The sequence below is a fragment of the Aphelocoma coerulescens genome, chromosome 3, assembly GCF_041296385.1.
Source record: "Aphelocoma coerulescens isolate FSJ_1873_10779 chromosome 3, UR_Acoe_1.0, whole genome shotgun sequence".
NCBI lineage: Eukaryota > Metazoa > Chordata > Aves > Passeriformes > Corvidae > Aphelocoma > Aphelocoma coerulescens.
In genome coordinates this window covers 28,501,233-28,513,905 of record NC_091016.1, presented here as the reverse complement: position 1 = coordinate 28,513,905, position 12,673 = coordinate 28,501,233, and the positions used below count along the sequence as shown (strand labels likewise).

Here is a 12,673-nt window from a genome sequence, read left to right as displayed (position 1 = left end):
GCACTTTTAGTGGCATTGAACTAAATAATAGCATAGCTGTAAGGAAGGGTCAGTCAGCCCACATAAATACTATGCTAGAGCTTCTTGCCTGCCTCTAGGCTGAGTCCCCTTAAGCATTTCTGTGTACCATGCAATCCTTTAGATATTTATGTGTTTCTGAGTTATGCCTGGTTCTTGTGATTTCTAGGAAATTCTTCTCTGACCCCAATTCCTTTGGAATTGTTTAGCTCTCATGTATAAATCTACATTATTATACAAACACTTATTAAGCTTATTTGGGAAGGGATCTGATATTTCTGGTATAGAATTTGCTTTGGTAAAACAATTCTTGCATAACAAAAAATGGTTTTGTCTTCTAACAGTGGTTGGTTAATTTTTTTTTCCTTGAGGTTGTATGACTTGTCACTGGGATCTCTCATTGTCAATAACTTTGTGCTTAGTTGTACAATATACTCTATATGGGAAGTGATTTGGATTTTATTTTGCAGTACTTCCTATTATGTTAATAAACTAATGTCCCCACAGTATTTTGTTCTGTGAAGAGAAAGGTGTTTAGTTGAAGAGGACAGTTATGATAAATAGCACTAACTAGTTTTAAAGGGTTTTAATGATTTCTGTGAAATATCACATTCCAGATTCTGACAATGCACTCACTTTACACTCTGCCTTATAAAATAAAGAGTGCTTCTAAAAGTGCTTAATGTGAACGTTTCTATTCATTATTCACAAGGGCCTCATTTTTAGCAGAAGAAAACCACTTCCTTTATGTCAGATAAAATACTGAAAAGAAAAAAAAATGCTGTAAAGTAGAAAAATTCTTTGATACCCTTCTGAATCGGCTGGAGGGCTTTTACGGGATACTTGGAACAACTATTAGCACAGGATTTGGAGATGCTGAATGTGACTTTTGTGGAGTTACATTTTCTAAAAACCTATGTGTCTTCCAGCTCATATCTTCTTATGTTTGAAAGCAGATTTTGGTGGGGGGAGGCTATGGACAGAAAGAAACATCTGTCTTTAAAGCCTCTAGATGGCAGTGGCAATACTCAGCCTTGAGTCCTTTCCCTGCCTCTCCTCATGGCCTCCTGCCTGCGTCTGGCTTTTCCCAGTCTGATTGTGGCAGTTAACTGTGGCTGGTTCCCTGTGTTACTTTCTATGGGCATCCAAGGGCCTCCACGTGGGCACTGCTCCTTCAGGCTGTTGTACTGAGAAGTAGTAAATCCATCCCCTTAACAGGTGCTGCTGTTTGCTTTTAAGGGTGGGTTGTGTTTTCTCACCTTTATCTGTTCAGACAAAGTTCATTTTGCAGAAGGTGTGCACATTAATGGTTGAAGATGCAAATTGATTGCAGTAGTAGAAATGTTTTTGTATGAAAATAAGCAACTATTATCTTGCTTATAAAAGGAGTTTGGCAATTCATGCTTTCATAGGAATCTGCTTTTCAAGAGGCCAAGTTACCCAGGCTTTCCACCAATTTTTGGAAACTATGTTTACTTTTCAGATACCTGGTGAAATTGCACAGGGCAGAGACAAGAACAGAAATTTGTGTTCAATTTCAGCATCATTATTCTCTTGTAATATTCCTGACAGTCACTTTGTCTTCTTCTCTGAGTACATGGGATGATGTTCAGATGTCCAGCTTCTTCTTCATAAGCATTCCTGCATCAATTACCTTACCTGATTCTTTAGAGAACTTCATCAGGAAGTTAATTTTTTTTTCATTCTCTTTTTTCCTTTTTCCTTTTGTTTTACCATGTACACATTATCTTCCCAGAAATAAGCCTGTGCATCTGAGATGCTTCCTACCCTGTAAGATGACTGGAAGCCCCATGGCTCTTGCTGTGTGGTGCCAGCTCTGGGCTCTAAACCTGACCTAAAGAAAAGTTTATTAGCTCAGGCTCTGTGCCATGCTAGCTGTGTTCATACAACTTTTGGTCCAGCTGGCTACAAGACAAGAGCAAATGTGGTTTTGTTTGGCCTGTAGGGAGGGGAACTTGAGTCTGTGTGAAGTCTGCTATGTAGATGGGCTCTAATTCATCTCTTCTGGGTGGCCAGAACACCCTTCCAAAGCTTTTCCATTCATGTTTTCTTGCTGCATTCTTTGTCCATCAATCAGATCTGCTTCTATCACCTGATACCTCTAAATGGTGTTTAATAAATGCTCAGTCCTCCACCCCCAAATTTGATACTGCTGCTCCTAAATTGAGCAGGTGAATGGCCCACTATTATTATGCTAGTTAATGTATCCTCTGTCTTCCTCCAACTTTTCTGTTGTGAGTTTCCCTTCTTTCTTGCAGGATTGGAGGCTACACAGGCAGTTTTCTTCTCTGCATGAACTTTACTTTATGTCCTTTCCATGAGAAGATCAGGAGCATTGTCTTCTGTGCACCCTGTCCCTTCCTCTCAAGTAGTCTAGTGTCATAAGTATCACTGTCCCTTGCTTTTCAGACAAAGAGTTGCTGGTAATTTGTTCTCCTTCATGTCTTTTTCCTCTCACTCATGTTAAGGAACTACTGCCTTTTAGAAAAGCACTATTTCTACAGTGCCTTCTTACTCCTCTTCCAGAAATTGTAAACTTCTATAACTCTACAGCTGCAAAACGTAAAAGAAAGCTTGAGTTAGTTGCTTTTGAGTCAGCTTCTGCCTGCTGCCACATACTTTTTGAAAATAAGTCAGAACATGTTATGTGGAAATGTGGTTAAACCCTTCACTCTGACAACAATATAGGAGAAAACAGACACCAGATTTTAGCTCAGAGTTTACTTTCTCTGTGCATGCAAACAGCTAAATGTCTTGACCTTGTTGCCTGTTTCATTGCCTCAGAGGGTACATGTGCCAAGGTGATAAAACAAACTGCTACTTGATATCCAGGTGGCACTGCCAAATTTGTGGCTTGCTCCATATGTCTCATGCAGGGTGCTATTTTGGAATGACGTTTTTTGAGACTGAAAGCTGGCTTTTTTTTTTTTTTTCCCTGGTGTGTAACTCCCAGCTTTGAAAACTTTCCTGTGTTAAGTCTCCTTAGCCATAAATTGTCAGAGCAGAGAAACATAGGAATTATAGTCTTGCTGCTGTTGAAATTAGGTGGATTGGAGTGTGAGGCTTGAATAATCCCCCACTCAAGCAAGGACCTGTGTTTTCTTTTTAAATCCTGGAAGCAGTGAGAAATACCAATCTTAATACCACTGTCCCAGTTTTAATGGTGTGTTAACAAATGGATATCTCTGATAGCCAGTCAAAGAGCAGTTTCATATTATATACTTTTGCCTGTAGGAGGGTCAGGCTTTTTCATTCTGATGGCAAGGGAACTTGTAATCTGTTGTACACATGGATGTCAGAAGCATTTTTGTCATTCTTGTCCTTTTCAGTTCGAAAGGATTTAAGTGGGCTTGATGATGTGACACTTACGAGCCAGTCGGAATGTGGAGGTGAGATCTAGAAGTTGTTTCCATTACATTTGTGGAAGTTAAATCATTAAAAAATAATAATAATGGAGTGAATGCCTTTTGTGGATGATAATCCTTACGGAATGAAATGGTATATAGGTAAAATACCTTTCTTGCCATTTATTCCCCAATAACCATGAAAAGTTCCTGTGGTTTAGTTTACTGAAGGTCAGCTTGCAGTAAGGGTGTAGTGACTTATGGCAAATGTAAAATAAAATGTGTTAGCTCAGATTTGAGTGATGAAACAGGTGTTAAGTAATTTATTTTACCACGTGTTAGCAATGAAAGAAGATTGTGTGGGTTACATGTGAGGTGAGTGCTGCATGATAGATAAGCTGACAGTAGCTCTGTGTTAATTCAAACTCCTAATTTACTGTTTTGAGGATGCTTAATCTTACTGATTGAGAACAGTATGCTGGGATTTCTTGCAACAGTAATTTGGCTCCTGCTGGTTGACTTTTCTAGTAGCACTCACACAGAAAGTTTAGATTTCTAATTTCCTGGAGCCCAATGGTGGAGCTGCTTTGAAAGTTTAAGTTGGATGTTAGATGTTGGTCTCTTCATTCCCAGAACTGAAATGAAGACCAGGGTTGTTCTGCGGAGTTTGCAGTTAATTTTTAAAAATACGTTTTTATAGGTACTAAAATTTTTTAAAGAAGGCATTGCAATCAGGGAGTTTCTGTGGGCATTCTGAGGAAACTGTGTAAGTGAAAAGAGCTAAATCTTTGAATGGGATAAAGAATTTTGAAGGCTTCTAGAGTTATGGGTGTCTTTCTGACTTTCAGGCTTCTCCAGTGACAGCGACCTGATCTCTCTGACAGTTGATGTAGATTCTCTTGCCGAGTTAGATGATGGAATGGCATCCAACCAAAGTTCTCCCAGTAGAGCTGTTGGCCTTTGTGTTACTTCTGAACCCCCAGTACAAAGCACACTGGCACCTGAGCAGGAGTGGAGCAAACCCGAAGGAGAAAAGGAAAGCCATGGTTTGTTTACTGGAAGCTTAAAACCCAAGCCAGGCAAACAAGATTACTTGGAGAAGGCAGGCGAGTTAATAAAACTGGCTTTGAAGAAGGAGGAGGAGGAAGATTATGAAGCCGCCTTAAGCTTTTATCGAAAGGGGGTTGATCTGCTTCTGGAAGGTGTTCAAGGTATGGATCTTCCCATTATGTTTGTCTTCTCTTTGGTTATGTGTGTTTGTTTATGACATTTCCATGGTTAACATCAGCTTACTGCGTTGCAAAGAAGTGATATGAAATGCAGAATACATTTGGCTTTTAAGTAGCTGTGTGCATATGAGAGAGAGAGATAAATCTTTCTAAGACTGAATGATAATTTAGGGTCTCATCTTCCAAGTGCCCAGCATCTCCTCTGTTAAAATTGCAGCACAACCTTCAACTTGCAGGTAAGTAGCAAAGTGCTCCACTTTTGCTTCTTTCCTTTTTATTGCCTAGCCATTAATTAATATGTGGCACTTGCAGCACTGTTGAAACATTATTTAATTTACATGGTTAAGTGAGGATTAATTATCCCCATTTTACGCATGGGGAGAGGCAGACTCAGGTTAACTTCCCAATCACAACAGGATTAGAACTGCTCTTGTCTCACAGCCTCTTGCTTCTTCCACTAAACTATTCTTTTCTAGCTAAAGGATGCACAGAAACTTACATGCTTGCGTTGTTAGAGGAGGACAGTGTTTTTTTTCTTTTTCAAAAGACTTTGGTCTATCAATATATTAAAACCAGCGAAAGCTGTTTTTAATGGACTGGATACAACTACATGCCAATTTCTGTCTCCTTGCTCCTTGTCAGTAAGGGAGAAAATTTTTTCCCTTCTCTAGTTCTTGAGAATCTCGAGTGATAACCTCATATATTTGCATTTTATCCAACAGTGGCTTAAAACTAAAAAGTACAGGGAAAGATTTGTTCTTTCCTGGAGTGAATTCAGGGTCTGTGTATTGTGCTTCTGTCCCCCACAGACCAAATGAGTGATTAGAATTGTGCCTTTGTTTGGTAGTGTACAGCACAGGTGCATTCTGCTGCTCCAGATCTGGACTTAGACATGAATGTACCAAACACACACAAGCAGAAGCCTTTGCTGCATCCCACTGGGATGCACAGCAGTGGTCCAGACCTTCTGAACAGTTCTAGCAGTGAAAGTTACCTGCTGATCTGACTTAATGAGGCCTGGCAAAAAATAATGGGTAGGTTACTAATGAGAACTAGAGGTGTGGGCCAAGATATGTGCATAGCCTTCGCTTAAAATGTCTTACACTTTTTGGCCAAAATAAATCACTTCTTTTCAAGTCTCAGTGATGTCAGTAGGCTTGCTGCTTTGCTGCTTGTTGTGGCTTTTCAATAGCATCCTAACCTTTCCTTGCCTGTGTTGTCAAAATGTTTTTCTTAGTGTTGAATATGCTGGCAGTCCTTCTGTTGGAGAGCCCAGCTATTCTTTCTTTGCTACTACACTTTTTCACAGACCTGTGGACCATTCACTTGTGATCTTCTGAAGGATATCCTGTTTTGTCATAAGCACTTCTGTGTGCCAGCCATGATGCAAGGCTGCCATGATGCTGTTTTGAACTGACAGTTCAAACTTCAGCTTCAAAAGCGTTCTTTATTTAACAGTTTCAAACTGTTAGGGCATGAAAACAAGTCAGTCTATTGCACATCAGTCTATTGCTGTGGTAATTATTGTGTATACTTGAGTAGTGGCAGTGGTTAAACATGTTGGCTTTGAATTCATGGTAATCCTTAGGGTAATATGTTTGCTTTAAAGTTGTGAAAGACTTTTATTGCATGTAGGGGACTTGCTCAACTCATGCATATGAACTTGTTAAATCGGTGTGGGTTGTACTTCTTATTACTTATATTTGCCAGAATTTCCTCCAATGATTTTTTTACTTTTTGCTGTTGACTATCCACTCTTCCAGCTGCTTCAGATAACTGTTAATCCTTTCCTCTCACCCACTTATCCCTGCTTTTTAGGCTAGGAAGAAATTCAAGGAATCTTAGAAAAGTGTGATATTCTGCCTGGTTTTCTTGATGCCAGTCAGTACAGTGGGAATCACTAATGAATTTTTAGTGATGGTACTTACGTGGTGTGTGTCAGTGTTCCTGGTGGATGAAGAAACATGTAACCAGCACCGGCACCTTTTTCTTTGCAGTCCCTGACACTGCATATGTATAGCACACAAGAGGGAGTAATGGGAATGAGTTGCATTTTAAGTGACTTCTTATCCCTTGGGAACATAACTGTACACAGGAGGGTTCCTAGCAGTTAATCTTTTTTCATTTCTCTGTGTTACCCTGCGTGGCTGTGAAGGAATGTTCATCCTCTGCTGGGCATTCACACTAGATTTAGGTAGATCAGCTCATTTTGTGTCCTGTTCTCCTTGAAGCTGCTGCAAACTGGCAGGGAGACACTGATGCCCTCTTTATGGTGACAGGGCTGGTCCAAATGCCTTCCTAAAAATATATGCTTTCTCATGATTTATGAGTACAGTAAAAAAACCCAAAAAAGCCCCAACAAAACTTTTTAATGTAGCTACTTTGTGAAGGTAGTATGTTTAGCATTGATATGTGAACATTCAGTGTATGTTGCAGTAAAAAACCACAAACCCCTAACCTAATCACTCCAGTTATTTAAACACCCCTGGTTACATATTTCTCACGGATAATAACATACTCCTTTTAAAGATAAGGATGGTTTAATTATTACAAAGTGCTTCTGGTCTTCTGCCACTGATTATTTTGCACCTATTTTGTCTGAAAAAGACTTTGTAACATCTGAGAGTGAAACACAGTGTTCCTCGACACTCACACACGTGTGCAGTGCCATCGTCTCGGTGCGCAGCCACCGCCGAACGTGGCCTGTGGAATGGGCCGCCGGTGGCTTTTTCCCTGGAGAACAGCGGTACGGTAATACAGGCTTTGGCCACGAGGTGGCGGCAAGGAAACAGAAATTGGCACCCCAGACTTGGAATCGGGCGGTGACAGCAGCGCGCGGAGCTGGGGGAAGGAATGCCACCCATCCTCTGTGCTTCAGACTTGAGATTTGGGACAGTCCGCTGCCTCAGCTGGAATGCCTCTGTGAGCTGCTTAGGGGTGTCTGAAGCGTGGGGCTGTGTCTGGTGCCAGTCACTCCCTTAGGCTCAGCTCAAGCTCTGCTGCTCAAGGCTGCCTCGTCAAAACCGCGTACGAGCAAGTTCAATGCTGCGAGTTTACAGACCTGTGCTGGTTAGTTTGAAGTAGGTGGCTTCCCTAAAGGCAGTGGAGCACACTTGAGCTTGTTATATTCTGATGGCTTTCCAGCTCTCCGAGCTTCTGGCACTAGTGCTGGGCGAGGCAGGTGTCATATGTTTGAGGAATGGCCATCTTGACTTTGTTTTCAGCTGTGTGCACATGCTCTCAGATGTACAGTGGTGTTAATTATTCTGGGCAAGGTGCATATGTATTTTCCTTTACTAGTCTCTTGCAGAGTTTAGTACTGAATCCTTTCATGTCCTGTTCATAGTCCTGCCAGGAGACTCAATTTGTGTCCCTTGGGGAATGACTGCTGCCTGCGTGCTCAGAGACTGGTGTATGCCTTGGACTCTGGGCATCTGCTTGTTATACATGTTTGGCCTACTTCTGCTCCATACATGTGTTTAACATTAAGCATTTGCTAGTGGGAAGAATAATGAAATCGTGGACTGGCAGTACAGCTCTTGAACTGCACCTCTTGTGCCTTCCTGTTTCATTTATACCAGAGCTGCCTTGCTTGCAGTGACAGGGAGTAGCTGCCATAATTTCCTTTTTCTTCTAAATATGTACCAATTCTGCTTCTCCTCTTGTCTTTTCTGGGCATTGCTGCTTGCAGGGTTTTGAAGCTTTTGGAAGACAGGTCTGTAAAGATTGTGTAGGATGGTTCAGCAGTTCTCTAGGAGCTGAAACCTTCTAGAATTAAAGCTTTTCTGCCTTTTTAGGCATACTGAGGATGCTAACCGATAGAAACTTTGGCTCACAATTATAGCTGTTCCTTTGTTTTGTTAGCATGTCAGAGCACTTTGAGGTCAGTGCATTGCTTCAGGCCTAGTGATGGAAAAAATGCACTAATCAATAGCAAGCCACCAACTTCTAGCTGGAAGTTAACTCTGTTTTATGCAAAGTAGTGCATTCCCTGACTTTGTTATAGGGCATAGTTTATGTTAGGAACAAGCAGATCGCGAGACTGAAATTATGGAGGGTTTTTTGTAATAAAGAAGGGAGTCCTGTTTGTATAAACTGCTCCTCCTTTTACAACTCCAGCCATTCTTTAGTTATTTCCATTATGGATCTGGGCAGTCTGAAGTGTGTGATAAACAGAGTTAACACTGTTGCATATTGCTGGGTTTCAATAATTTCAGGCATGCGAAGAACAAGAATGCTGCACAACACGGCCAGCGTAATTCAGGTAAAAAAGTACAGGATCTCTTCCATGTGGTTTAGAAACCAAATGTGTTCATTGCTGGTCTGTCCATGCTGCACGTTAACATCTGAGGGGAGATGATCCATTTACTCTGTCGGAGTTTTGGGATGTTTATTTTCACATGTCTAGCAGCTGTGGCTGGGCAGAATAAATATTGATTTAGTTTAGGCAGCATGAACCTTGTTGCATGAAGTATGTGATGCCTCTGGAGTGTCAGCAGCCACAAGCTGTTTTCCAGGTATCTCTGTTTTGTGTTAGGGATCTACAAGTTCTGAATAAGCTGCTGGTGTCTTTGAAAGCTGCCTGTGAATGTCAGTTTTGCACTGCTCCGTGCTATTTTAATGTTTATCCAGTAAACAGAGCTGGAACAAAAATTACACAAATTACTGGAACCTTGCTAAAATGACTTTGACTTTTAACCCAAAAATGCATATACAATGAAATGCTGGGAATACTTTGGACAACTAGATGGTATTTTTGGATATACTGAAAACAAACCAACTTGTGTCTAATTACTGGGATTATGATGGGCTATGATTTGAACTTGTGTTGGAGCCAGGGATGCAAACAGGAGCATGCTTGACAGAATGCCAAGAAGACAGTACTTTATGAAAAGGGAAACAGCCATGGCGTTCCACCAGCGCGTTTCTGGCTTCCTTTGCTCGTTTGTTGAATGGCACTTATGAAGACAACTTCTGTTTCCACACAGTAGCTATTTTAAATTCCTTTCACTTGTTAAGTTCTCTGATTAGTGTTCCTCAGTGATGTTAACAGTTTCTGAGCTATCCAGAAGATGTGTCTGGCTGTGGCAATGTCCTTAAGGAAACAACAGACCTGTTTTCTGAGAAGATGAATTGGGGTGTGAGCTGATGGCTGCAGGGAAACCCTGAGAGTTGTGCTGCACTCCACAGGGAAAGGTTGGTGATGGGGTGACTGATGGAGCTGTAATTCTCCCCACCCTGATTTTAGGCTTCTGTGTTCCTATGGTGTATCATCACACAGCCTGTTTGCTGTTGTAGTTTTATACTTCCACTGAGGCTGGAACCAGTCAAGGCAAAAACTTCCTGCCCTGGTTCCTACCAAAGGAGCTGAAAACCATTTCTGTTTCCTGCTACTGGACTGTGAGGATGCTGTTGGACTCTTTGGGCCGAGCTTTATGAACAATGATGCAAAATGCTCCCTCTCTCCTAGTGCTTCATACAACCTTGAAATCACAGCTGCTGCTTTGGAAGAAAAGTTTGTGAGAGGACTCCTCTGTTGATAAGTGGCTGGATTAAGAATGGATGATGGAAATACTTTGTTTGGTTAAAAAAAAAGTCATATCTCTCTGTGCTGCCAGTGGTGCTGAAACACATGCTAGTATGGACTATGAGCTGCTCATAATTGGAATGTGTTGTCTTCCCAAGCCCATCACAGGCCATACAGAGCTTCAGAGCAGATTAGTGCTGTAGGATCCATCACTGTGCAGTAGGTGCTGGATGGACCACCCTGAGTGATGTCATCCCCTGTGTGGAAGTGCTGGGTTTAGACACCTCATTGTGGCAAAGCAGTAAAATACAGTGTGTGCCAGTAGAGTATGGTTAATGTATGTTTTTAATGCCAGAAGCTGGTTACTATATAAAAAAGCCAGAGTCAGCTATGTAAAGGAACACTCAAGGCAAAGTTCCATTTAAACTGCAAGACCTCTCTGCACCAGGAGGCTGATAAAGGTCTGAGGTGTACATGCTGCACAGCTTACAGCCTTGCAATACATGTGAAAGTGAACTGTAGCAATACCTGCAAACCAGCATGTAGGGTGTGATGCAGAGATGACTCTGAATGTGGTTACTTAGCATGTGGCTGTTAAAGAATTAATAAATATGTGACCAGGTGAGCCTTACAAATCTCTTTTTTCTTCCCTCTTGGGACACAGCTAGCTGTATTGACTTGGTGTTGTTCTGACCTTTCCAAGATTTGAATCCTTCCTTGTAGCAGTTCCTTGCCAGGTTGCTGCCTGTGCCTGGCCTCTTTGACAGACATCTCTTCCAGCCTGCACTGCCTTTTATCTCAGCTGTTGTTAGCCACAACACTTAGCTGCAAAGTGCAGGAATCTCTTTTTGACTGTAGCCGTGTGGGGTTTCTGCCTCCCATCAGAAGACCCAGTAGGGCTGCCACACTTCTTGCAGCATGCAGGGTAGACAGGGCAGACTGATCCAGGTTACAGTGCCGCTTCTGTCCGCAGGTGAGAAATTTGAAGTCTCTGGCTGCAGAATTCAATGCCTCAGGCACTGTAGGTGAATTGAGGCAAATTGCTAGCTGGAATAGAAAAATTGCATAGATAGGTTTAAGGGCATGATGCTGCATGATAATCAGTGCTCTGATTCTCTCCCAAACAGTTCTTGCATATACAGCTTCTCTCTTTTCACATCCAGTTTTTCTCTTTTCCTGTCCTCTTTCCCTCTTAACTCTTCCAGTATCTTAAAATAGCCTCTTTAGCTTCAGAGCTGTGTAGAAGCACTAGTATAGGTTTGATCTCTACAAGGCCTGCCGCTGGCTCTTCTGTTTTAGAGATTTTTGTGATTGCTCGGGGAAAAATACCATTTCCCATAGTAGCATATAAAAGTACATATGAATTGCATTTAATACATAAATATGAGTAGTATTAGACTGTCACGATTTATGACTCTTATAATTGGTTTTTTTTTAATCTGCCTTTTTCTTTTTTTTCCCCTGCAGTACTTTACTTCAAACTGTTCTTACTTGAAGGGGTAGGTGTCTGTGTGCCTGGGTTCCCTCTGCTCTGAAGCAAGGGATGTTGGTGCATGCTAATTCTAATTTGAACTTGTCCTTTTAGTTAAGAACGAGGAGTACAGAGAACTTGGAAATTTCCTCTCTCCTGTGGTGGTGGCCTGTGTAACTCCTTTCCTTGCTCTGACTGTCAGTGCTGTTCCCCTGTTCCCATGGTGCTTGTGTTGGAGGACCTCCTGCAGCTGTCACCATTTTGTTTCCTCGTCTGGGCTAGAATGCCACTTCTTGTCCTTCTGTCTTGAAACACTCATAGGGTTTATTCCTTTCTTAAGTAGTTCAACAGAAGCATGTTCAAGAATATTTGTCACATAAGTCTTATTTTGGTGAAATACCTTACAGTTAAGACTACAAGTTTTAGCAGATAGATGGGAAGTTAAGCTTTTCCTCCCTGAAATGCTGGGTGCTGTCCATTTATTTTTTTTGAGGTAGTCACACATGCACATGAAAAGCTACCACCACCTTGTGGATTTGACATGAGAGTTTCTCTAGAAGCAGATGTTTGTTGGTTAGCATTTCTAGCAAGTTACGTTTCTTATCTTCAGTGTTACTGACTCCTGCTTTACTGGTCACTCAAACACATTTCACCCACACCATTCTTCTGTGTAATCTTAACTTTGGCAAATATGCCAACTTTTTTTTTTTCCCCAGAGAGATGTTTACCTAGACATTTACATGACTGGTGTGTGACCAAAGGTTTTCTACAGGATGCAGAACTGGCAACGTCATAGGAAATGTAGATCTGTAACGGTCTCAGGCAACCTGCAGTGAAGATGATGTATGTGACATATGGATATAATAGTTATCAGCACACTGGAAAGTGGGAAGAAGAATTTGTAGGTGTTCATTCACTGTCACAAATTTGTGCTTTAGTATGAAAGGTTTAACTTCTAAGTGGCTTTTCTTCTTGGTTGGTAGAGTACAGTACCGTCCTGAATCTTCAGAAAAGCCAGAAAGAATGGTTCTGCTAAATGTGTTGCATCTTAATAAATTTTGAC

The 12,673-nt window shown here is 41.4% G+C and overlaps 1 protein-coding gene across 4 annotated transcripts in view; it reads left to right on the top strand.

Moving 5' to 3' along the window:
• RPS6KC1 (ribosomal protein S6 kinase C1) overlaps positions 1–12,673 on the top strand; it is an 84,863-nt gene that overhangs the window by 19,533 nt on the left and 52,657 nt on the right. For all 4 annotated transcript variants that reach the window (XM_069009558.1, XM_069009557.1, XM_069009556.1 and 1 more), the window contains 2 exons: positions 3,369–3,428; positions 4,232–4,594. In XM_069009558.1, coding sequence (XP_068865659.1) covers positions 4,303–4,594 — 292 coding nt within the window. In that variant the 5' untranslated portion in view covers positions 3,369–3,428; positions 4,232–4,302. The remainder of the gene's footprint in view (positions 1–3,368; positions 3,429–4,231; positions 4,595–12,673) is intronic.